Here is a 26,704-nt window from a genome sequence, read left to right on the forward strand (position 1 = left end):
CAACCAACATGTCTACTTATCAATATTCAATCAATTTCCAATGAATAAAATCATTTTGCTCCCTACATTTTCATCTGCAGTCTTATTAAATGTCCTCTGAATTACTGACTTCATGGCTGTAAAATGGATGATATTTTGAAGTTCAATTTGGCAGGATCAACAGACATTAATAAATGTCTTGCAAAAGGTTCTAAAAGGTTCATGAATATTTTATCAGAGTTATTTTGAGCACTTTGAGCATCAAACCATTGTTAATAAGAGACTAAATGCGTCTACCATTGCTTTGTTGGAGTGTCCACCTCCCTGAAACTCAATGGTTCCAAAGGCGTCAGTGGGACTGAGCTGGGTGTGCTTGCTGATGGACCACTTCTCTGACAAGCTGTCATTCTTTGGCACACGATCTGACTTCTCATTCTGATTGGATGAGATGCTAGGGGGCAGGCCAACATGTTGACCAATTAGACGGCCACAACAGCACCTGTGACAGAAGACACAACCCGAGTGTGAAATTAAGTGAAAGTCAAAATTGTCAGTAAGTGATCTACAAAATAATTTTTTGCAGATTTTATTAAAGGTTTAGAGAGGCTTTGAGATTTACATTTCTCTGCCAGATTAATTACAGCAAAGCTAACAAATTCCTCACATCTTTTAAAACAGCCTAAAGGAAGCATTTAGAAAACCAGATCCTCTTCACAAGCGTTCACTTCCGCAATCTGTAGTGATTCTTTAGATGCTCAAACAGTTTCGAACAAGGCCACACTAATGAAGAATGATTTCTCTTTCATTAATAGTATCTAAAAGCAGTTTAAATCTGCTATTTGTTTGTTAAAAATTCACCTTGTGCAGAGACTACAGCAGTGGTGGCGGTACTCACCTATGGGGGTCTTTGGTGCTTACAATAATGTGCACACATTCTCTCTTGCTGAAAGCTCTTTCTATCCATGATTTCTGTGCCTGGGGAGAAACACAATATGTATAAGTTACAGAAAGAGGGAGAAATGCCAGCTTCCTGCATCCACTTAAGAGACCAGTAAATCCCAAGCAAAAAATAAATAAATACAATGTACACATTTCACCAGGCACTTTACATTGCAGCACAGGGAAGTGGTGCTTTATTGTACTTTAGGCCTATTTGATCATGATAACCTATTCGCCAACAGTTGTTCATTCAGTTATAATTTTTTTTTTAAATCAATTAACATATATTACATAGTTTTTATGATTATTAACTGGTCTCTTGGTTTATGTTTTACTTTTTGAAGTATTTTAAATAAATTATTATCATTTATTATTATTGCCACCTTATTTTTTAATCATAGACACTATTGTTTTCTTTTTTTATTCTTGTCCGTGCTTTTGTCATGTGTATTGATGCTTTGACAATATTGTGAGTATAACAATCATACCAACAAAGAACATGTAAATTGAACTTTTAATGATTTTATTCAAGGGTATTATAGGTCCCGCATTTACAAATGAACAAACTGTCTGTTTGCATGAGTGGCTTGCTCTAATTCAACACAGCAGCAGCACCGTCTGTGAGCGCACCTCAAAAACAGCAAGTGGTTACACAGGCACTTACCCCACAACTAGAATTCCCATGGTACACCATTACTCTTATAAAAAGCTAGCCTGAGGTAGAGAGGGAGGTGGTACTGGGGTTTAGCTTTTACAGGAAAACCCCCTTGTGATGACTCAGTGAAACCAGGGCGCATCACTGACCACCCACATCCACACATCGTTACGCCAACATGAACATGGATAATGTAGATCTGACTGAACTCAATGCTTTCTGACAGAGCTGCTGTGAGAGCAGCTCACTGCTCTGCTGTTGGTCAAAAACAATGCATTAACTTTTATTTTTTTAGGTCTGAGAGACCACAAGGCTATTTGAACAGTTTAAAAAACATAATAAACATTTAAGGATGGGATTGACATTTCACAACCTTTACTCATCTTATAAGAACTAATTATAAACAATAAAGTTTCATATTTGGATTGTTACATTATTTATTGCTCCAGAGAACCCAGTTATAAATAAATAAATAAATATATATATATATATATATATATACGGGTCCTTCTCAAAAAATTAGCATATTGTGATAAAGTTCATTATTTTCCATAATGTAATGATAAAAATTAAACTTTCATATATTTTAGATTCATTGCACACCAACTGAAATATTTCAGGTCTTTTATTGTTTTAATACTGATGATTTTGGCATACAGCTCATTAAAACCCAGAATTCCTATCTAAAAAAATTAGCATATCATGAAAATTAACCTAAAAGCTATTAACCTAATCATCTGAATCAACTAATTAACTCTAAACACCTGCAAAAGATTCCTGAGGCTTTTAAAAACTCCCAGCCTGTTTCATTACTCAAAACCGCAATCATGGGTAAGACTGCCGACCTGACTGCTGTCCAGAAGGCCATGATTGACACCCTCAAGCAAGAGGGTAAGACACAGAAAGACATTTCTGAACAAATAGGCTGTTCCCAGATTGCTGTATCAAGGCACCTCAGTGGGAAGTCTGTGGGAAGGAAAAAGTGTGGCAAAAAACGCTGCACAACGAGAAGAGGTGACCGGACCCTGGGGAAGATTGTGGAGAAGGACCGATTCCAGACCTTGGGGGACCTGCGGAAGCAGTGGACTGAGTCTGGAGTAGAAACATCCAGAGCCACCGTGCACAGGCGTGTGCAGGAAATGGGCTACAGGTGCCGAATTCCCCAGGTCAAGCCACTTTTGAACCAGAAACAGCGGCAGAAGCGCCTGACCTGGGGTACAGAGAAGCAGCACTGGACTGTTGCTCAGTGGTCCAAAGTACTTTTTTCAGATGAAAGCAAATTGTGCATGTCATTCGGAAATCAAGGTGCCAGAGTCTGGAGGAAGACTGGGGAGAAGGAAATGCCAAAATGCCTGAAGTCCAGTGTCAAGTACCCACAGTCAGTGATGGTCTGGGGTGCCATGTCAGCTGCGGGTGTTGGTCCACTGTGTTTTATCAAGGGCAGGGTCAATGCAGCTAGCTATCAGGAGATTTTGGAGCACTTCATGCTTCCATCTGCTGAAAAGCTTTATGGAGATGAAGATTTCATTTTTCAGCACGATCTGGCACCTGCTCACAGTGCCAAAACCAATGGTAAATGGTTTACTGACCATGGTATTACTGTGCTCAATTGGCCTGCCAACTCTCCTGACCTGAACCCCATAGAGAATCTGTGGGATATTGTGAAGAGAAAGTTGAGAGACGCAAGACCCAACACTCTGGATGAGCTTAAGGCCGCTATCGAAGCATCCTGGGCCTCCATAACACCCCAGCAGTGCGACAGGCTGATTGCCTCCATGCCACGCCGCACTGAAGCAGTCATTTCTGCAAAAGGATTCCCTACCAAGTATTGAGTGCATAACTGAACATAATTATTTGAAGGTTGACATTTTTTTTGTATTAAAAACACTTCTTTTATTGGTCGGATGAAATATGCTAATTTTTTGAGGTAGGAATTTTGGGTTTTCATGAGCTGTATGCCAAAATCATCAGTATTAAAACAATAAAAGACCTGAAATATTTCAGTTGGTGTGCAATGAATCTAAAATATATGAAAGTTAAATTTTTATCATTACATTATGGAAAATAATGAACTTTATCACAATATGCTAATTTTTTTAGAAGGACCTGTATATATATATATTAAACAAAATAATAAAACACTTAAAAATAAAATTGTCTTAAATGGTACACTTTTTTTTTTACAAACTAGGCATAACAAAATTATAAATGAAAGCATAAATATACTAATAAAGGAGTATGTAAAATTTAATTTTATTAATTGAAAACTAATGAAAATAAGAAATGTTGCCTTGGCAACAAGCTGAAATAAAATAAGTTAAAGTTTATTATTATTATTATACTTACAGCATTGTGTCTCTCGACCCTCAATATTAACAACATACAATCAAAAGGGTTAACAAAAGCCAGCTTTTGCAGAGCCAAATGTGCTGATATTAACAGTCAAGCAAAAGAGAAGTCATAGTTTGGAAAGTTACACCTGAATTATATTAAGCCCAACTGGGATCCCTAGGTGTCATATCTCTGTAATTCTGCTTGAGTGTGATGAACATAATCAGTTTAGTCTCCAGTATATTCCTGTGTGTATTTTTAATGCGATAACGCACCAGGTAAGCTATATCGCTGCAGGTGATGTCAGAAAATGCAGCACACATTCAAAACAATTATTAGTTGAAAAGACCTCATAAACTTCTCATGAACTTATTTTCTTTTGCTCTCATCTTGTTTGTGAGTGTTGACATGATTCGTAGGGATTCGTAGGGATCTCCAGTCACAGCGGAGATCTGTCAAAACCTTGTGGTGTAATTAAGATTTGTCCTCAGGATTGGCGCCCTGAGAAGCAAAGAACAGCTTTGCTCCTTGTTGGATATATCTCAAAATCTATAGGGGATCTGTGCCAACAGGTAATGTTATGGAAGGTGGAGCATTTGGCCATGTAGACAACAAAAGCCCCCCCCCCCCCCCCCCCCCAAATTAAAAAAATGCAGGTAACATTACCTTTTTATATTATCATTTTTATATATTATCAAATATTATAAAAATATTTTTGAAATAGGTATTGGTATGTAATGCATGTATCAATGTAATGATATTTAACAGCAAAATCATACTGTCAGAAATTAAATAGTCTATCAAAGTTAGGTGACCTAACCCTAACCGCTCATTAATAACTTTAAAATTAGCACTTTATTAATGACTTAAAATAACTTACCTTTGCAGCCAAATTCTTGTATTAAAAATTAACTTTTTTACTTCTCTAAAATGTATATAATCAAATGTGTAATAATTTAATATCTTATAATAATTTTACATTTTATAATAAAATATGATTCATTAGAAATTACCTGCTCTTTTTGTCATCTTCATAAATAAATCCAGAAGTAAGAAACCCATCATTATTTTGCAATCCAGATGTTCACAGCTGCAGCTTATGCTCTGTTGAAAGGCCGGGGACTTTAGAGGCCAAACATACATGCTTGTGGCCTTGTTAGCTGAACTCAAATGTGTTGGGACTTCAGGATTAATCCCTTCTGAAAGTCTCACAGACGAAAAAAAAAAGAAAAAAAAAGTCAGGACGTCCCCCTCAAATCCTGTTACGCTAACCCAATTTGACACCCCAACAATAACAAACTCCCAGCGGCATCCAGATGGGAACATCCATGTTTCCCTCTTTCTCAATCATACACACATTTGTGACACATTTAAACACACTTTTTCTTTGCATTGGTTGTCTAGAAAATCTTGATGCATGATTATTCTGACTTAATCTGCTGTGGTCAGTGTCTGTGCCTTCACCACAGGGCCTGTCAGAATTATCTCACACTTCTGTGCATCAGCAAAATCCTTTAAAATCACCTCATACAACACCAACAACGAATTATATGGGGGAGGATCAAAGTATTGCTCGGTTGAGCGGCGATTAACAATGGCCATCACCTTCATTTTTTGACATATGGTAATTATAACAGCCCTGCCGAACTTGCATAACACCCCCAATATATTTACTAAAATAACACACAAACACACTAGCACAGTGCTGATACACCACCTGTCACCTGTGTGAAAAGATGTCAGTCTGAAACAGATTGAATCCTCGTAGGCTGTCCATCATGCTTCTCCTCCCGTTTGAGGAATTTTACATTTGTACTTTAGAGGGGATGAATATAAAGGACAGGAGGTGGGAAAATGTAAAGTAAAAGTAAAATGTGCTTATCAACTCTACTTGCTTTTTAAACATTAAAAACAAATACTACTGTGAAGAAGAGCAAAATCATTTTGACAAAATAGAAAAAATAAAGAATAATAAAGATATAATAAAACATAAAAAAATATATATTTACATAAGTACAATAAATAGTATATATATTAGAACTAAATAAGAATATATAATATAAAATAAATAAAATATGAAGTATTAGTTAAATAATATAAAAATGTAAAGAGCAATGTTTTGAAAGCACCACAGAGACGAATTTTTTTTTTACTTTTCATGGGAACGCAAAAATGAATGACTATAATTTTATCAGTATATTAAACTTTGATAGTTTAAAAACTCCACACTTCTTCTTTAAGTGATCCTAACTCTCTTGCTCCTCTATTTTTGAAACAGCTGAAAACTGTTAGTAGTAACTCCTGCCTCCAGTATCCCTCTGCTCCCTGCCCTGTCCCCTACTGAGGTGTTGGGATCTCAATAAAGGCACTCTGCTGAGAGTTCATTTAATGTAGATTGGAGTTTAATTTCCCCACTGTTTAGCCTAATTAAAGCCTCTGGAGATTAGTTAAAGACAGTTTATACGGGGGCACTGCAGGATCGAGTATGGCAGCATTTATTACATAACGGAAGAGAGCAGCACTTTTGTACAGGGAATGGAGAGTGCTACTCAGGTTAAGCAGTGTAAGATTAATAATTTAATTTGAGGATTATTGGCGTCAGCGTTCCCCATCTGACCACAATAGAGACATTACTTTGCTATATTTCTAGGTAATGTTCAATTTGCTAGTGATCTCGGGTAGCAGTGCTCCTTAAAGGAGCTGTATGTAAGAAATTTATTTCAATTAATCATAAAATGGCCCTGATATGTCACTAGACATTTAGAAATCATGTTCATTTCAAATACTTATATCACTGACAACAGTAGTCCGGCCAGGATATTGTCATTTAAAAAGTGAAGTTGCAGCCCTCAACTGATGTTGATGTTGTCATGTTGTGTTTTGGTCTGATGCGCCACCCTCCACCTATCTACCAATCACGAAGTCAGTAGTGTTGCGGCATCCGGGTTGCCAGCTCTGCTAGTTACCACAGCTGCAGCTACAAACGTGTTGGAACGTTGTGAACCAAAAAAAAAACTTGTTATGAATCCGAAAACCTTCGTGACAAAGTCCGAAAAAAAACAAGGATCTGTATAGGAGATGCCTTTGAAAGATGGAGACGGCTGCAAACGGAGAAGAATTTGAAGACAGACGCCAACGTTGCTAATTTTCTTCTGGACATGTAAGATTCATCTATGTTTGGCTAACTTGTACTTGAGGTAAATGGACATTTCAAATATTCATGACAGTCGAACAAAGTTATGCATGTTCGTGCAAAGTAACGTTACGTTAATTCATATGGAGGAGGTGGGTCGTCTAATTGAAAAGGTAAGGAATTGTTTGGGTAATAAAAACGGCGAGTCGTCATTAACGTACTAACGTTAGCAATGCGTTATCAGAGCCCGTTTCTCTGTCATTATGATGAGACGCTGAGGAAAACAACATTAGCACGCCCATTATTGTTTATCATACAAGTTCTACAGCCAAAAATAATAGAATGACATGTAATCTTTCACATCACATATTTTAAGGTTATGGACGTGTACTGCAGGGTAAGTTAAAAAATACAGCTGGTCGCTTTCAGTTATAGCGTCAGCTGAATGAATAGCTGTATCTTTGATATGGGTTACACACAGTGACAGAGGCTTGTGCTTGTACTTACGTTAATGACAGATACCTACCGTTATAAGTTAGACTAACAGCTACTGTTCTAATAATGTACTGTCACATACGAGCGTACATCTTTACGATTATATTTGGCTAATCGCCATTAGTAAATTTTTGCGATATAAAATTACTTTGCAAAACATCTCTCATTTGAAGCATAAACATAATTAACAGAAAAAGCTTCTTGTAGCAGCCTGTATACGTTCCAGCTGGATCCCGCAGCCTATCTGGCAACCTCGAGTCAGGGAGGAGGGAGAGGGGATACACCGCTCTACAGTAATTTGAAAGTGATTGCAGTACCAGTTTTGGCCACATTCTTACATACGGCTCCTTTAATAAAGCTCCTTTGCAAAAAGAAATGCCGCACTGGCAAGCTACATATGAAGATTAACTAATATGGTAAATGATCCTATGATATGCTGAGTTGATCAAACAATTTAAAAAAAATCTTCTTATTATCAATGTTTAAAAAACAGTTGTGCTGAGTTTAAGATGGATGTGATCATGACGATCTTCTTCAGGCACTGAAATACCTGTAAATGGATTTTGGAGCCTCCGCAGAGGACAGATCAAGATGTTTTCACAGGAAAAAAAAGAGAAGGCACAAGAAGAGGCTTTTAAGTTCCATTAGGTCTGGAATTAGCTGAAAGCTTTTAACAACTGCAAGGTCACAAAGAGGTAACATGAATTTACTCTGAAGGTTCATTGCTGACATTTGCATAGAAAGCTGATTGCATGATTACTGTTATCAGATTCACAAATACCCTATACAAACACACACGACATGCAGCTTTCCACTTTCACGGTTTTGTTGAATATTCGAAAGCGTGGAAATCATGTGTAATTCAAAAATCAAAGGTAAAGACTTTTGACATATACTTCACTTGAGAACAGAAAAAAAACGCTTTTATAAACAACCAAAAATACTTTTTCGTTTTTGATGGTGAACAACACAGCTATAATAGTCCACTTGACTAGCATCGAACCCCCATTAATCAGCATAGACCAGAATAGAAATTCAAACTGATTACGGATGGTCTTTCAAACAGTGATCAAACAGACCCTAAATCCATATTTAAACCAGTAGTGTGGAAGAGTCATATATAGTTCCTTTGCACAACTTAAATACAGCTTTAATATGACTTTACAGACACAAATGGCCACATAAACAGACACACCTTCTTTCTTTCACATACATATTCAATATCTGAATATATAATCACAGGGCTACCCACCCCTGTTCATTCTGACAGGCCCTGAGACAGGTCTCTCATGCTCCCTTCCTTTTCAGTATCCTGCGGCTTAGCTGCTCACTTTGGCATGAAAACAAGCAAGGGATCAAGCCATCCATGAGAGATATGCGAGTACATGTGTTTGTCTGTGTGCTTAGTGAACGTAGTACACCCAGCTTTAGTAACTAGCCTAAACGGTTTGTTCTGTGGTTAACTGGACATTTCAAAACATTGCAAAGAGTATTGCCCAGAGTTACATCATTTACCAAAGATAATTTACAAAATGTCCAAAGTTGATGGGTTTCAGATCAAAACCCTCTTAAAATGATGCAGAAAAAGTAATAATGATCTCAATACTGTAATGAGGTGATACATTTCCCAATATTCTTTAAAATAAAAGCTGTGACAGACAGGCAATCATATGCTCCCCTTACACCCATAGCATTAACATGAACTTTGTATCCAGTTAATATCTGGATATTTTATAGTGGGATTGCATACCGGTATATAACTTCCTTCAAATGTGTCTCTATTTGAGCTGCACGATTCTGGATAAATTGAGATCATGATTCAAATAGAGATCACGATTCTCCCACGATTCTGAACAGACAACTAAACAAAATAGCATGTCATTTACTAGCAGTTCTGACAAAATATTAATTGCTGCAGTCTATTTATGATTAATGATATTAATTGAATTAATTTTTAAAAAATTCAGTTTTTAGGAATGATTCATAATTACTTGTTAATTACTCAATACTGGATGAATCAGTAGTTTTAAAAAAATCATTTGAGTAAATGATTCAATGACAAATATATTTTTAGCAGTCACTTGTCACCACCTACTGATGTAATTATGTAATTGACACCTACTGGTGTAACAACGCGTTCTCATCCCAATGCGTCATATACGACGCTTTTGCCAAAGCGTACATATCCTACGCACATGGCACCCTTTAGCGTAAATATAACACGCACAGAGTATGGGTAGGTTTAGGTCAGGGGTAGGGTTAAGGCTGATTTATACTTCTGCGTCGGACCTACGCCGGAGCCTCTACGCCGTAGCCTACGCTTTGGTTTTAATTTATACTTCTGCGTCGTTGTCCGCGTTGACGCACGCAGAGGGAGCATGTGAAACCCGAGGAAGCGGTTTTAGCAGACCAATCACAGCGCTTGCGTTCGCGTAGAATAGACGCGTTGTTACATTTTTGGAGAGGTGCACGTCAGGGTACACCAGAGGGTACGCGCGCTATGCACTGCCTACGGCGTAGCTACGGCGTAAGTTCGACACAGAAGTATAAATTGGGCTTTAGGGTTAGACCACTAGGAGGTGCCTTCTGCCCCATATATATCTGCGTCTCATATTTACGCTAAAGGGTGCCATGTGCGTAGGATATGTACGCTTTGGCAAAAGCGTTGTATATGACGCATTGGGATGAGGATGGGCTGGGTGTAACGATGTCTTGTGCGTTTAAAAATATGCAAGTGGTGCCGGAGTTTATGCTGGATTTAGTATGTAAATCATATTGTTTACTCATTGGACGCTTTGCAGATGTATATATATATATATATATATATATATATGTATGTATATATTGCAGTTTGGATGCTTACATTGTGATTATACTGGCTGAGTTTACAAAAGTTTATAAAATTGACAACATATCTTTAGGGAATTCGGAAACAAAGCTTGCTTCTGCCTCGGTCTCACATGTATTTGTGATGATTATATTGCCCAAGAGTTGAAAAAAAAAACATAAGATTAAACACACTTGTTACAAACACATCGCAAAGTGGAGGGATTTTAACGTTGTGAGCAGCACTGAGCGAAGTTTTGCTGCTGTAGTGAACATTCACCATAATAGACACAAGCGAATTGTTGTCATTTAGGAATAAGATAGCGTGGGTGTTTGAATCGAGATTGCGATCTTTAAATTATTAATCGTGCAGCTCTAGTCTCTATCACACTTAATTAATCATCACATACCACATATCCATTGACAGATAATTCAAAATGTGTAACCTCATAACATATTAGATATGTTTTTTTGCCGAATGCAAATCATGAAAATGCAAAGTGGTCAAAATCCAGACAATCTCCAAATGTGGTTTCAGTGATCACAATCTGATCACAATGTGTCTTTGGTGAATTTACATCTGACTTTTTTAAAGATTTATTTAGATTGGAAAGAGGACAGAAAGCAAAGTGGGAGGTGGAATTGGGAAAAGACCACAAGCTGGGATTCGAACTCAGGTCGCCTGAAGCGCAACAGGGCCCACAAGGCCATCACTCCAATATACATCTGATTTTTAATGTGGACAAATGTGATCCGATCATCGAAAATGCATGTCTTAGATTTAGCTAGTAGACCGGTGTCAATGAATGGATTTCATATAGCAGAGACCTTTAAAAAAGGAAATCTGCGATTATTTTCTAATGCTTTGCCATAACTATACTAAGTGTTTAATTTTAAAGCACTAGGAAGCTCTACACATTTATTTACGGATGCGCTCATGTTACACAATAACAGCAGTGTTCTGAAGCCAATTCAATCAGCTTTCGATTTCATACGTACAGGCTCTCCTGGCTCACAATGAAGTGCTGTATTACTTGAGAAACCTGAGCAACCTCTATCAAACAAAGGCTAACAAACATAAGCTAGTATAAAATCCTGCCAGTTCCTGAGAAATGCAAATCCATGTAGGCAGAATAGGATTAGCGTGTATAAAATAATGACCATAACTTGGCAGAATATCTTCTTGAAATAATAGAAGAATGTCGCACGATGTGAAAGGAAAGGTAGATAAAGAACAGAAGTTACAGGCTATGAGCGAAGTTTGTGTGAATGCAAATAAGCTACTAAGTGTGTGTGTGTGTGTGTGTGTGTGTGTGTGTGTGTGTGTGTGTGTGTGTGTGTGTGTGTGTGTGTGTGTGTGTGTGTTGTGTAGGGAAAGCGATAGGCAAACATAAGCAGTAATTGAGTGACTAAGGTAGGGAGGCACAGCTTGTTTTATCCACGTCGGGGACAATCCATCTGTAGACCTGCAAAATAAGCACAGGCTCCCTTTCCCATAGGCCTCTCCGGTCCCAGAATGCGCCACCTCAACCAGGTCATAATCACTTGTGGCATGACCATTCTGCCTTTCTGCAATGACTACATGAGGACCTAATTCTCCCTGCCTATCCGAGAAAGAGACAGAGAGTGAGAACAGCTACACTTCAGTGCTGCCATTATCACAGCATTGCTACAAAATGATAAGTGTTACAGTAGATGAAGGTTGTCAGGAACGCTCTCTTCTAGGCAGAAAGATGAAATATTAATCTTTCAGCAGTGGACAGATTGGCAAAGCCTTGTGATGGGATCTAAGTCGACCAAAATGTATAACATTGTTTAGCTTGGCAGGAAAAGATTATTGTTGTTTGGTACCTGCTTATGAATACAGCCTAGAGTAAAGTAGACCTATAGTTACGCATAGACCATACACACATACTGAGTTCTTGCTATATTATATAACACTTTTTTTGGACTGTTATACTGTAGCATTCAAATGGCTTATAATGTATGTTGCTCCACTCTAAACAGCAGTTTGCAAGTGCTTTACGACTGCATTGGAAGCCTGACGCCCCCTATAATATTTTTAAAAATGGTAAATGTCACAACACTCATGTATAAATAATCTATATATATTACAGGTCACTTGAATAAAAGTGTATATGGTATCACAAAAGCACTACTGTGTTGTTTGTGATACACTTACATGAATCTGAGCACAATTCTGTGTGTAAGTCCAATCCAAATTGAAGTCAAAGAAACTTATATACTTACTCTTTGTGACTAGAAAAGTGTTTAAATGATAGAAGTTCAGAATGATTTAAAGATAGATCGACAGGTAAAACGAACAATGGATAAATCGATAGATAAAACAAAAAACAGATAGATTGATAAATAAAATGATAGAATGAATAGAATGATATAAAGTGATAGATAGATACATAGAATGAATGATAGATAGATTGATTTAAAATGGGACAGACAATTATTGAAAAAGTGACATACTATACATAACTGTCAGGCCATGTCATTTAGAAACACTGCAGCACACAGAGGGTTAGGGTTACGTTTATGGTTGGTTGACAAGAATGTTTGTCACAAACAAGCTCTCTTTAAATTACAGGGTTTGGGCTGTATCTTAATCCACCTGCATGGTTATGCATTCCAGTATTTATGCGTGTATGAGTTGACATTGGTTTTGTTTATAAAGCTTAAAATGCAACATACAGTAAATGCTCTACAGTTTGCCTAATGGTGTGACCCAGCCACCCTATCTCACATACACAAAGCCATGTGATATTCAACTCATATCCTGTACATGTGTAAAAATAGCTTCAAAAATACCACTGGAAACTGAAGGGGTGGATTCTGGAATCCACTGCTGCTTCAATGTATATCTAATGAGTGATTAAAATCAAGGTATTAATCAATATTTTTACTTCTAAATATCACATGAGTTGAATAATAATAATAATTCGTTACATTTATATAGCGCTTTTCTGGGTACGCAAAGCGCTTTACACGGAAGGGGGAATCTCCTCAACCACCACCAATGTGCAGCATTCACCTGGATGATGCAACGGTAGCCATAGTGCGCCAGAACGTCCACCACACACCAGCTTATTGATGGAGAGGAGACAGCGATGAAGCCAATCAGTATATGGGGATGATTAGGTGGCCATCATGGACAGAGGCCAAGGGGCAAATTTGGCCAGGATGCCGGGGTTACACCCCTACTCTTTTTCCAAGGACATCCTGGAATTTTTAATGACTACAGAGAGTCAGGACCTCGGTTTTAACGTCTCATCCGAAGGACAGTGAATGACGAAGAATGACTTCTCTAGGCTTATGAGATTTTACTGTTATAGAATTTACTAGTGAGATTATAGAAAATGTTCTTTCGTGTATTCTTTAAACGTCTGTATTAAATATCTGAGAGGTGACTGAAGGGTCTGGTTCAAATGCCAGGAATGCAGTAACAGTGCTTGCTAATTTAGCCCAGCTTTCGGAAATGAAATATGGATTTGTTTTGTGTTTGAGAAATTTCTTCAACATGTGTCAATACATACATCTGTTTTTCTAGGGTACCCTGACGACTATAAGTCACAAGAGTCATTGGAACCAATAGTTTGAGTGAAAATTTCATATAATGTATAATATAATATTCATTAAATATATAATGCTAAGAGATAAGTACAATAGATGTGTACAATAACAATTGTTGGAAAAAATAACATTACGATGTCCAGAAATCAATTTCAATAGCACATTGGGTTTAATTTGTCATTTAATGAAATCTACTAATATTGTTAGTGCTGAGAATTTTCACGTGAATAAATCCATAGGTCCGCAAATGTAACTTGTGTACTTTCATGGTTTGGTAGTTGACCTTTTACCAAGTGTGTCAGAGGTTCTGGGTTCTAATCCGCACTCGTCTCGTATAGGTTTTTTTTACTCATTAAAACCGAATATGTTTATCAGTGCTTGTATATCAAGCAGGGACACGTTTGTGTTCATTTTGTTTTGTGATTTCACCGGAACGAATAGAGAGTCACCGCAATGGCGATAGATTGAAGCGCGCGCCCGAGTGTAGACTGTGCGCGAGCCACAAGAGAACACTGAATCCGTGCCACTGATAGCAGCGGCAATGAGCTCAGCAGCTTAATTTAAAAAACAACACATTTCAGCATTAGAACGCCTCTTATTTGACAAACGAACAAAATTGATGCCCTGCTAGTTAACTGCATGCTTGATTTATTTGTATTAGGTACATCCATGCTGAGAGTTGTTTCAAAAATTAGTGGGGACAATATCGACCCTGGCAAAAAAAACATATTGCTCTGCGACATGTCAATGATGGTCACTTTGGCCAGGTGGTATTTATAGCATAGGGGGCGGGACACTTTACATTCTAGAGAGCATTTGATTGGACAGACGGTTGTGATGAGAAGCTGAAGTCCACTGTGACCTCATAAACATCTGTGATACATTTTATCGGACCAAATACAATGTTGATTTTTTTTATTTCGTGTGGTTCGCTTTCACACTGCCCTTTTTGCAATTTAACCAAAATTTGTAAACAAATCAACACGTGTGCTATAAGGCCACCCATTCATTGGACAGAAATTCTCAAGCAAGTGTGATCAGCTACTTTTACTGATCAGCTACTAACGCAATATGAACAAACTTATGAGCATGATATGATACAATGTCATCTACGATGTTGTAATTAGGATTTTGCAAAGACAAAGATGTGCTGCATGACGGTTAGGGCGGAGAGAGCATGCTCTTAACTGATTAAGTTTAAACATTATTAAAAACAAGTGAACAGTCAGTAATAAAATAAGAACAAATACACAAATTACAAGCAGAGATGAATACTAAACAACAAAGTTACAAAGTCTAACAGTAGTATACAGGTATAGAACTTAATAATTAAGTCTAAATGTAAAATAACCCTTTGTTCACTGTACAAATTAAATATAGTTTCATCTTTCTTAAAGCTGTATTTTGTTGTTTTATCAACTTTAATGACACAGACAACAGAATATTGGGTGTCTGCTGTCACTTTAAGGACAAATGCTCGGACCGAAAAAAATGACAAACATCTGGTTTCTTGCTCAACTATGAAATAACCAAGAGAATGCTGGCGGAGACGGGTATTAGACAAGTTGTTTAACATAATTTTGTGTGCATGTGTCCGTTCAAGGGCAAGGAAAAATCTCTCTCTCTCTCTCTCTGTGCTTCGGGTGCGTGCTGCTGACTCCGGGTCTTAATGAATCATATCTAGACCTTTGATCCTTAACTGTAAATCCTCTAACGATACAATCCTTATGGTGCTGATATTCTCATATACACAACAAATTATATAGCCTGCTATAGACAGATTATTGTCATCTTTTCTTGTCAATTAAGCGTTGCAACAGTTGACTCAAGAGCTTAATATTCCTTTTGAGTGTTATTTTGACCAGCTTGACCAGCCAGGATGAGTGGTTTTTTTTTGTTGGTTGTTTCCATTCTGCCCGCTCCCTCTTCTTTTAATTGAGTGAGTATTGGTCTGTATTTTCATGTCAAGAGGTGAAAGGTGTGAAATTACCTTTCTCCCTGCCAAAGTCACCCTCCGTTTCCTCTATAATAATGAGCCACTCCTCTGCTCTCCCCTCTTCTCACCCTCTGATCTGTGAATGGATGTGTTCTCACCCAGCAGCATTATTAAATATGGAATACTGGAGGACTACAGAAGATAGACTTTGCGGCGTGTGAGGTCGTATTGACCAAATGGCCAGCCTATCTGTCGCTTTTCATATCAGATCAAAATAAGACATTTTTCTTATTAATGGCTTTAGAAAGGAATAGGAATAGATCACCCAAAATGTAAAATTCTGTAATCATTTACATTTACCAAACCTGGAACAAACCTGTATAATTTCTGTTCATTTGCAGAACACAGAAGATATTTAGAAAAATATATGTTTTTTTGTCCATGATGAAAATAATAGGGGTCCAGAGCTGTTTTGCCCCCCACTGATTTTCACAGTAAATAGACAAAAACAATATCTTCAACTAATACAGGTATGGAATGACATTAGGGTGAGTAAATGATGCCAGAATTTACAGTTTTTGGTGAACTATCACTTAAAGGAGTATTTCCTCTCTCTGATATCCACCTTTTTCCTGAGCAAATGATGATCGCCACCATGATGGATTCTAACTTCCGTTGGGATGTTGTCCTGTTCTGGTCTCCATTGGAACCCATTGTTAAAACAGGGTAAAAAGAGCGACTACATTTAGGGTTGTGCAATTAATCGTAATTGATTTTCAATTTCGATTTTGGCTTCCAACGATTATGAAAACAAGATAATAGATGTAAAACGTGGCAATTGTGCCACTGACACATTCTGCCCAGCGCAACTTCCTTTCGTTCACAGCGGTGCGCTTTCGTTCCTCCCTAAAAGCCCAAAATTCCAAAATCTTCCAAAAACATCCAAGTCAGCCAAATAAGTGAGTGTAGTGAACTGCAATCTTCTGTTGCTAAACTGTGGGACGTGTTTGACATTAAACAGAGTTATTAAAAGCGCATTAAGCCACAAAAGAGACACTGTTCCCCAGGCAGGCCCAATTCCCCAATCAAACAACAAACGACAAAGGAAAATCACTCACTGATCTTGACTGAATAACTTAAGTAGCTTTAATAAGGATTAATCTATATTTAATGTGTACAGTACGACTGTGCAATGTTATTTTATATTTAAATTATTCAACTTTTTGTTTAAGGCTATTACTTTTCAGAATACTACTGTTAGTTACTTCCTGAAAAACGTTTAAAAAAAAGTTTTTTAATTAGTATTTTCGTTCTGTTGTATTTATTTTTCTCTTTGTAATTATTTCTTTTGTTCATATAGTATTGCTGACTGTTTACTTGTCTTATGTAATTATTATAAGGATTATAATCAAGCAGAAAACCGAATTATCTGAATTAATTAAACAGAAACTTTTTGAACACTAAAAATTAAAATGCATATGCATACGGTAATATAACATTGCTGGCTCTCTTGCCACAGTATCACAGGGTTGGTACAGCGATATTTAAAATTATTCAAGGACCTAACATACTTTTGATCAGTGACAAACCTTGGGATGAGATCTGTGAATCAGGCTACATGATGATGTCACAAATCAGTAACCAACTGGTCATCCCCAAAAATGTTCCTCAGCTTTCTTTGCCAAAGCAAAAGTGCCTTTCAGACATTAAAATTCAAACATTAATCACAGTAATGGTGACTCCAAAATAAATAGTTTATTGTTGTCCCAACATTCTTTTGTACGTATTTTTATTAACAATTTACAATTTTGAGTAAAACATGCAATATTCAAGGCAATAAGTTTCAACAAACTGTAAAAAATATTACCTTGGTTGAACTCAAAAATAATTGAGGCAACGATTTGCATCAGAATTTTGAGTATTCGGAACTCAACTAATTTGTTTTTGACCAGTAAGACATGTTGTTACCATTACATGTTTTCACCATGCACCCTTAAGTAATACCAACACAACTTTCCTCATTAACACTACAAATATATAGGCCCGGTTTCACAGACAGGGCTTAGATTAAGCCAGGATTAGGCCTTATTTCAAATTTATATTAATATAAAATACATTTTTTAAATGTGCCTTAGAAAAAAAACATTACTGGTGTGCATCTTGAGACAAAACATGTCAGTGCAAGTTGCTTTCAGTTAAAACACCTTAAACATGCATTTTAGTCTGTGGCTAGGCTTTAGCCTTGTCTCTGAAACCAGGGGATAGTGTAGCAGGAAAATAACTCAATTGAGTGAAAGTAACTCACCTAAATACACATTCGGATAACAAAGTAAATATATTGACATATATTTTTCAATATATGAAAATTGGCAATTCATTGTGTATTATTCAATATATTGACACAATATATTATTCCATATATTTTATCAATATATTTAAACCATTTAATATAATGATCATAAATATATGGTAATATTTATTTTCTCCATAAGGGTATGCACTCATTAAACTTTGACGGGTGAGGCACTGACATAAGTCATTACGTCACTGTAAAGTAATGGTACTAGAGCCATGCGATCTTTAAATCATTTTCATATGGTTTAATGTTACATTATCAGCTTGAAAAATACGCTAAATTTGACTAAATACACTGGCGACCGAAAATGTAAAGGATAATTCCTTTATGAGTCGGGCGAGACTTCTTTGTTCAGGAAAGAGGTGGATACTGTAGATAATAAAATATTAACATATTTCATCAATGGTGATTGGCCTTGCCTTTGCTGCCAGTCATATTGTGGATCTATAGCTGTCCATTGAAACCTTGAATGCAGGTCAAGGCAGAATCATTTCTGAAAGGAGCATTAATCAAGGAGTCACTCTGCCATGAAAACCATCTAATTGGCTACTGTTATAAACCAATGAGAAACATTCAACTAAAGGGGTGGTTGATTGCGATTTCACTTTTTTCATTTTAAATAGTGTGTAATGTTGCTGTTGGTGCATGAACAGTATCTGCAAAGTTGCTGCGCTGAAAGTTCAACGTAAGCAGAGATATCGTCTTTTAAAGATCAGGAAGTTTAATTGCCTACAAAAACGACTCGAATGGGACTACAACGAGATACTTCCCGGGTTTTATACGTAACTAACCCATTAAATTACATCAACCCTCCCTCCGGAATATGCAAAAAAGGGGGCATGGCCATATTTCTGCGGCTTTGTCGAAGAGGAAGAGTTGTAGTGGAAAGCAGTAGCCATGCCGTCGAAAGTGTGTTATTTTCACCCAGCTGTCAGGTCTTCTTTGTTCGGGCTTCCCACGGACGCTGTAGTACGTCAAAAATGGCTACAATTTGTATGTTTGATTATGTTCCAGAAAATTACAATCGTAATTTAGCTCTCTGTGCTGCGCATTTTAAGAAAGCTTCCAGAATCTCCACTAATACAATGCCGGATTCAACAACAAACTGTTACTAAAGCATGAAGCAGTTCCAACTTTAAAACCAGAGGCAGCAGTTGTTGGGCCAAAATTAACACTTAATAATTTTAAATGTATTTGCAAGTATAATTTTAGACGTAATGTTTTAGTTTTATCAAGGACGTAAACAAATGCCAGCGCTGGCTTTAAGTAGCCACTTAGTTATGCTATTTCGTGTGTATAATGTGTATAACGCGTACACACATTTCCCTTCTTCTTTTTACATAATTCTATTACAGCTTATGACAAAAGGACAACACAAAGCTATAACATATATAGGCATATATATTTTTACAATACCTTTTGTATTTCTTTGCAACAGATGCTTTCACGTTCTGTTGGCATTTTAACACAGTTGCCACATGTACACTTAAAGAAAACGATACACCGAGTAAACTAAGTTTTGTGAATAGATAAACGGTTGTACATCATATCGATAAAACAATAACTTTAAAAAATGGTATTACTCAGTCATTTATTCAGTTATATTAAACATTTAATCAGGAGAAAACCGTATCTCAAAAGCTAACAAGCAGCAGTAGCATTTTCAAGTAAGTATTGAAATTCTTATATAATAATAGTAGAATAGAATAATAATAATACAAAAATGTACCATTCAGAAACGTTTTGTAAGAGCCGTGTTTGGGGAGGTTCTGCTTTACTCTCTTCATTGCTGCTTTCTGGGTCTGATTCTGGCTCAAACTGATACGGCAGTATTGACACCATTATTTACATTTGACCGGAGCACATGCAACTTTCGCCCGTAAAGGTAATGGCCGTGAAGTTTCCGGCAGGATGCGAACTACGGGGGAGCTAGGGCGAGCTCTGCTCCCCTTAATAAGACATGGGCTCCCCTGAAAACGTGATTCGTGAAATTTGGGGGGGGGGTCCTCAAAAAATATTGACAATGTTTCATTTTGATGTGCAATTTCAGTTTTGTGTAATGTGATCATCGTGGAGTATTATGTCTAAAACAGCAAAAATATCATTCATTCATGCATGACGGCGATTTAAACCTAATTCACTTTAATAAAGATAACTATGCATGCTATTTTTGTCATGAGCATCAAGGTGTGGTGGCGCTGCGGTGCAAATTCCAATCATGGTAAGTACGTTAACTCAAAGATTCGTAGAATAAATATAAACGGTGGAGACCATTGATCTGCGCGCAAAGTCCTTGAAATCCATTCTGTGTTAAGGTAAGGCATGTTATTCCCAATTATATGCTGTGGCTGGATTGTTATAGGTCTGCGTGACTCTCGATGTCGTAGGCCTAATTGAACGGATAAATTATATTCTTCTGTAGCCTGTAATTTAACCCTTGTTCAAGTCAAAGACAGCCTATGTAGCTATAGACTATTTGGGGATGGTTGTTTGCTGTTTGACTTATCAATTTGTGTCGATAAAGTATAATAGGGTGAATCCTGTATATAGTGCTTGTACAGTGTATACACTTGTAGCTGTTATGTTTCTTTGGAAGTCCTTGAAATTAATGGGTTTCAAAGCACAGCGCCGAGCATTACGCGTCCTGTCTGAAAGGCGTTTCAATCCTTGGCACGCGCAAGTGCACGATCACCCCATCCCCTTCACCTATCAATGATTTCAGGCAGAGGAAAAGGTCTCAATTTTTCACATTATAAAGGAAAGAAAGGTCCCCCCCCCAGCTCATTTCATCCCTTGAAATAAGTGACTTTCATTCCTTCAACCTTAATCTCATTACTGTTGCTGTTTCCTGAGAACACTAATCTAATGTTAAAGGAGATGAAATATACTGAATTAAAAGGACTGCAGCTGTAATATGAGGGACAGTGTGAAAAATAGCTTACGCTGGTTTCGTGCCCTCAAACATTATGAACCACTATGTTCTTCAGTGGTATATCATTTTTTGGTTCCTTCCTTCAACCCCGAAACACTTTCAGAGTCAACAGAGATGCTTTTGAAGGTTATCACATTGCAGCAGGTCAATCAGAATCCAACTGTTTCTATCGAGAAAGTCGGAAAACAGAAGCAGGGAAGCAGAAAACCCCCACTACCAACACACACAACAGAAATGTTTCCCTCAATTCGCAGCACCGTGGTTTTTCATCTGGACACATTCGGAGGATAAAGTGAGAATGCAGTTTCAATTTGGGGTCTGTAATAGAGGGTGTGCAGAACTGCTAGTGCAGAGAAAAAGCCATTCCTCCCCCATCCTTAGGCTGACACGCACACACTCACACAAAAGAGCGCATGCTCCCTTTCACTTTAGTATTATGTATTTATGGTTAAGCTTTACAATCTTTTATAAATATCCTTTAGGGTCTGAATCTACAGTTTTTCGAAATGCTAAATAGTGCAGTGTACAGCAACAGAACAATACAGCCCACTCAAAACAGGGATCCTAAAAAAGCTGCCATTACATCATGTTGTGACATTAGCATAATAGTATTTGGCTTTGTAATCATAATAAGAGGACTTTAAAAATGACATACACAAATCCACATATTGGATTCAAATTATAGGCATTTTTATTTTCTATCATCTCAATAATCAACCTAACTACCAGTGTGCTGTGATTAGGATTTCAACCCTGTAATTTAATACAACCCGCAGTGCATTTGCCGCACAGGGAATTTCACAACGCCAGAGACTCTAAAGTCAGTGACAAAAACAAATAATTAAGTACCTTTAGGCATATTGGCAAAACCAACATCTACAAATACGATTTCCATTCAATGCTGTTTTGCCTAAAATAAAACGGTGTTGTTTACAAAATGACCCAAATTATCTTTCCCTCTAAAACTATGTATTGTGGAAAGCGCTATACAAATAAAACTGACTTGACTTGATGAACGTGATGCTAAATTCTGGCTGAAAAACCTGTAAAACAGTAAAAAAAAAAAGAAAAAAAAAAAAGACATTTTGAAAGTCTTGCAGACACATAAAAATGCAAATTATGAGGGTTAAAAATCACCCAGCTTCCTGTTCTGCTCTCACAAAGACGTCACAGCACCGTTGCCAAAACCTATTCCCCAGCTTTTTTATTCAAGTGTATTTCAAGCATCACACCACGTGTTACTGCTATGATAACACAGAGGAACACGGACCAACATAATCATAAGGGTTTTAGGAGGGAAATTGTTGGTAAGGCTGGCAAAGAGCAGATCCTTTGAGCACAGAGAGAGAGAGAGAGAGAGAGAGAGAGAGAGAGAAAGAGAGAGGATTGTGTTACATAAACCTCTCCCTCTAACCCACAGGTGCCAGCCACCCCAGCTCTCCACTGCGCCCAGTCTGTTTCCTTTGAACCCAGCTTCTGTCATCTGCCAAGGGAGAGAAAGAATAGAGACAGGAGACATCGGGACAGACCTAAGCTTCCAGCTGAGAGCCTCTTCATGATGATGTATGTAATGACTGAAATGCAGTGCGACAGAGGTCTGGATAAACACAGCTCAGACTTGCTGTGGTCACACACTCTCTGCTGAAATAATCACACTGTCAGAGAAGGTCTAGGGCGGTAGTCCTCCTCCAAACATCTCCCCACACTGATCTAATGGCTCGTTTCCACTGAGCGGTGTGGTACGGTACGGTACGATGCAGTACAGTACGGTACGCAATTATTTGGGTTTCCACTGTCAAAAGTTTTGAATGGTACAAAAATACCGAAACGTACCGTACACTTTTTGGGTACCCTTTCCTTGGGGTGCCTAGCACAGTGGTACGGTACTAAAGGGTGGAGCTAGACTCACTGCAGAACGTTGATTGGTTGACAGAGTATCGTCATTTGCGCGTGCTACAAGGGGAATGACAACAAAAGAAGCGCCATTTTTTAATATACAGTTGAAATATAATACTACTGTTATTGTGTCACGTAATGTAGTTTTAAGAGTTTTTCAGGCGAAAATGTTGTCGTTTAAAGATCAAATCGGTGGTTTATTTATAAAGATAAAAAATTTGATCCTATCCATTCCAGGCGATCAGCGGGCGCTCGGCGCTCATGTTCCCCGCCTGGAGCAGCCTTTCCTCGGCTAGCCGTTCTGACGTTTGCCGCTGACTCTGAGTTCTTCTGTAGTGGTAATTCGTCTTGTGTAGCCCTAACGGGCGAACTCTGGTCTCGTGAATCTAAAATTCGTTCCCTGGCCAATCGTTTTGGCTGAGGGCTAAGTGAAGTTTCATATTTGTTCGGGTCACGTGACGTCACTGTAGCTTTGCACCGCCATCTTACCAGTTGGCTGCAACAACAGCCGAAAGAGGAACCCCGAACTGGTATTTTATTCTAAACCAAAAGAAAAGGATAGAAGAAATGTCTCATTTTGTATGAATGTCTCATATTGTATCATGTCTCATCTTTCTGTGCGCACACACCCGACCCGAAGCGTGCAGCCATAGACCCCCTATACAGCGCGAGAGTAATGAACTGAGCTCTGTTTCGTGTCTGAATGAACAAATACACACAACATTATGTTTAAATGTCCATTTTGGAGAGTATTCACGTAAAATATGTCAGTTATGTCTTAAACAAAGTTGTCATCCAGTCTCTTTGGTAGTGAGACGAGGAAAACAAACAAGCATGCAAAAGGAAATTGTCGCGGCCGGAAAAATTATCGAGCTTATTTTTTTTATCATGCGATTAATTGATTTATTGACTATCGCCACAGGCCTTATCCAGATTAATGACAGCTAGCCGTGAGCCGTGGCTAACAGCTGACAAGCTACCAGCTATTAGCCACTTAGCTAGCTAACCACTCGCTACCTAGTCAGAGCAAACTACCGCCAAAATCATATATTTGAATTTTTTTTTTCAAAATACCAACATTTCCCATGATTAAATATAAATCCTTGGTGACCAGGTGCCGCACTTTTACGTCTTTTACCCATCCAGCCACAGCATATTGATATGCATCGGTACTCTTGAAAGCCTTCAAGCGATCCCCGTATGGGGAGGGGTTATGCACAAGATATATATATATATCATGGAAGGGAAAATTGGGGCAAGTCTGGGTCAGATAATAATGGAAAAAAGAAAACTGGGGGTAAAAAATAAGGATTGGAGCCAATAATTAAAATGTTCTCTCTGTCTCTCTCTCTCATTCAAATGGGCAATTTGGGCAGCCATACCGGGCGAGATCGGTCGTAATTATGGCGGGTTTTATTTGGTAGTGACGTAGGTGGCATCTATGAATATTTAGGCTATTTAACTTTACTAGACTAGCGCTGAATTCGTATATTTGACTGGATTGTTTGCTTTATTTCATATTGTATAGCTTCTTGTACCTTTTACTTATACTTTTATTATGGCTAATTGATAAAACTTTTAACAAAAAGATAGGGTTGAGTTTTGTAATTTTTTATTTTATTACAAGATTTTCACTGCAATGTTGTTTATTGCAACATTTGTACAAATGCACATATTGCCTGGAATATGTTTAATATTATTAAAATTTAAGCGAAAAGATGCAGGGTTTTATATTTCGTTTTGTTATAAATAGGCTAACGGTATACATGCAGTGAATAATAATCAATAGGCCTATACGCATTGCCTAAATCACATTTGTGTGCCTATAATGTTTAAAATATATTTAAATGAAAACGAAAAGAGGGAGAGTGGTGTTTTATAACATATTTTGTTTTACTGTTGCCTAAAATACAGAGATAACCGGAGTAGCAGAGCGAGCTGAGTGACGCTTTCAAGAATGCGCTGTTCCATTTGGAGAATTACCGGACTCGCGTGTGTCCTCGGGAGTCCTTCTCCTAAGTCGGGCTTGGCAAGTCCGAACTTTGCGTACTTGGTATTGAGAAACGCCTAATGTCGGCCCTTGTCTTCTTTTGACTAACATGTCGAGAAGCAAGGACAAGATCTGCTGTATGCCATCCATTGTTGTTTACTATGTCGCTTTCTTCTTCACGCAAAAATGGTGTCGATCAAGTAAGGTACAGTTGGCGGTGGAAACGCTAGCAGGATCATGGTTTACCGACCCGAACCGTAGGCTACTGTACTGTACCGTACCACTCAGTGGAAACGAGCCATAAGACTTGACAGTGCAGAGAACATGACAGACAGACTACCCAAGCTGAATACATCAGATCAGCTTATATAGCCTACTGTACAGTGGCCTCAAAATGTGGACTCTTATGTCACACTTAATGTGAAAGAAACCAGTGGAACTTGGACTTTTCAAGCAAAACATAAAGCTTATTACATTTCAAATGATAAAATAATTGATTGATTTAAATAAATAAAAAAGCATTTGGACACTGTCTGGTTATTAGAATGGTTAAAGGGAAAGTTCACCTCATTTACTCACCCTCATGTTGTTCCAAACCTTGAACCAGTTTCTTTCTTTTGTTAAATACGAAAGAAGATATTTTAATGAATGTTGGTAACCAGACAGTTGACAGTATACATTGACTTCCATTATGTGAATTGAATTGAACGTGAATCGAATGTAAATCGAATTGAATGTAAATCGAATGTTAAAATAATTGAATGTGAATCAAACGTGAATAAAATTGAATGTGAATATAATCAAATGTGAATCGAATGTGAATCAAATCGATTGTGAATTGAATGTGAATCAAATTGAATCGAAAGTGAATCAAATCGAATGTGAATTGAATCGAAAGTGAATCAAATCGAATGTGAATTAAATGTGAATTGAATCAAATGTGAATTGAATGTAAATCAAATTGAATTGAAACAAACGTTACATTTATGTAAATCAAATGTGAATTGAATTAAATCAAATCAAATGTGAATAGAATTTAATGTTAATCTAATGTGAATTGAATCAAATGTGAATCGAATAATTGATTTGAATCTATCCGAATGTAAATCAAATTAAATGTGAATCGAATCAAATATGAACCAAATGTGAATTGAATGTGAATCTAATGTGAATCGAATATGAACCAAATGTGAATTGAATGTGAATCTAATCAAATGTGAACCTAATGTGAAAAGAATTGAATGTGAATCGAATCGAATGTGAATCTAATGTGAATTGAATGTGAAAATAATTGAATGTGAATCTAATGTGAAAAGAATTGAATTTAATTAAATGTGAATTGAATGTGAATAGAATTGAATTAAATGTTAATTGAATGGGAAATGAATTATATGTTAATCGAATCGAATGTGAATAGAATCCAGGGGGTTAATAAAGGCCTTCTGAAGCAAAACGATGAATATTAATGAATATTAATATTTAAAACTTTATAAAGTAAAATAACTAGCTTCCGGCCAAACGAACATACGGATTCCACTAAAGTGTAAAGCGCAACTTATGGGAGTAATGCAGCGTACTGCTGATATTTACGCTACGCCATGACGCACTATGTACTTCTGACGTCATACATTTCGTAAGTTGCACCTTTGGGGCA

The 26,704-nt window shown here is 37.4% G+C and overlaps 1 protein-coding gene across 1 annotated transcript in view; it reads right to left on the reverse strand.

The window, feature by feature from the left end:
• The window catches only part of trpm3 (transient receptor potential cation channel, subfamily M, member 3), a 209,223-nt gene that overhangs the window by 98,649 nt on the left and 83,870 nt on the right, over window positions 1-26,704 (reverse strand). The window contains exons 2-3 of the mRNA XM_077241041.1: window positions 875-954; window positions 277-478 (exon numbers count right to left, since the gene is read on the reverse strand). Coding sequence (XP_077097156.1) covers window positions 277-478; window positions 875-954 — 282 coding nt within the window. The remainder of the gene's footprint in view (window positions 1-276; window positions 479-874; window positions 955-26,704) is intronic.

The sequence above is a fragment of the Siphateles boraxobius genome, unplaced genomic scaffold, assembly GCF_051911475.1.
Source record: "Siphateles boraxobius isolate OS27281-9 unplaced genomic scaffold, OSU_SipBor_1 24, whole genome shotgun sequence".
Taxonomy (NCBI): domain Eukaryota; kingdom Metazoa; phylum Chordata; class Actinopteri; order Cypriniformes; family Leuciscidae; genus Siphateles; species Siphateles boraxobius.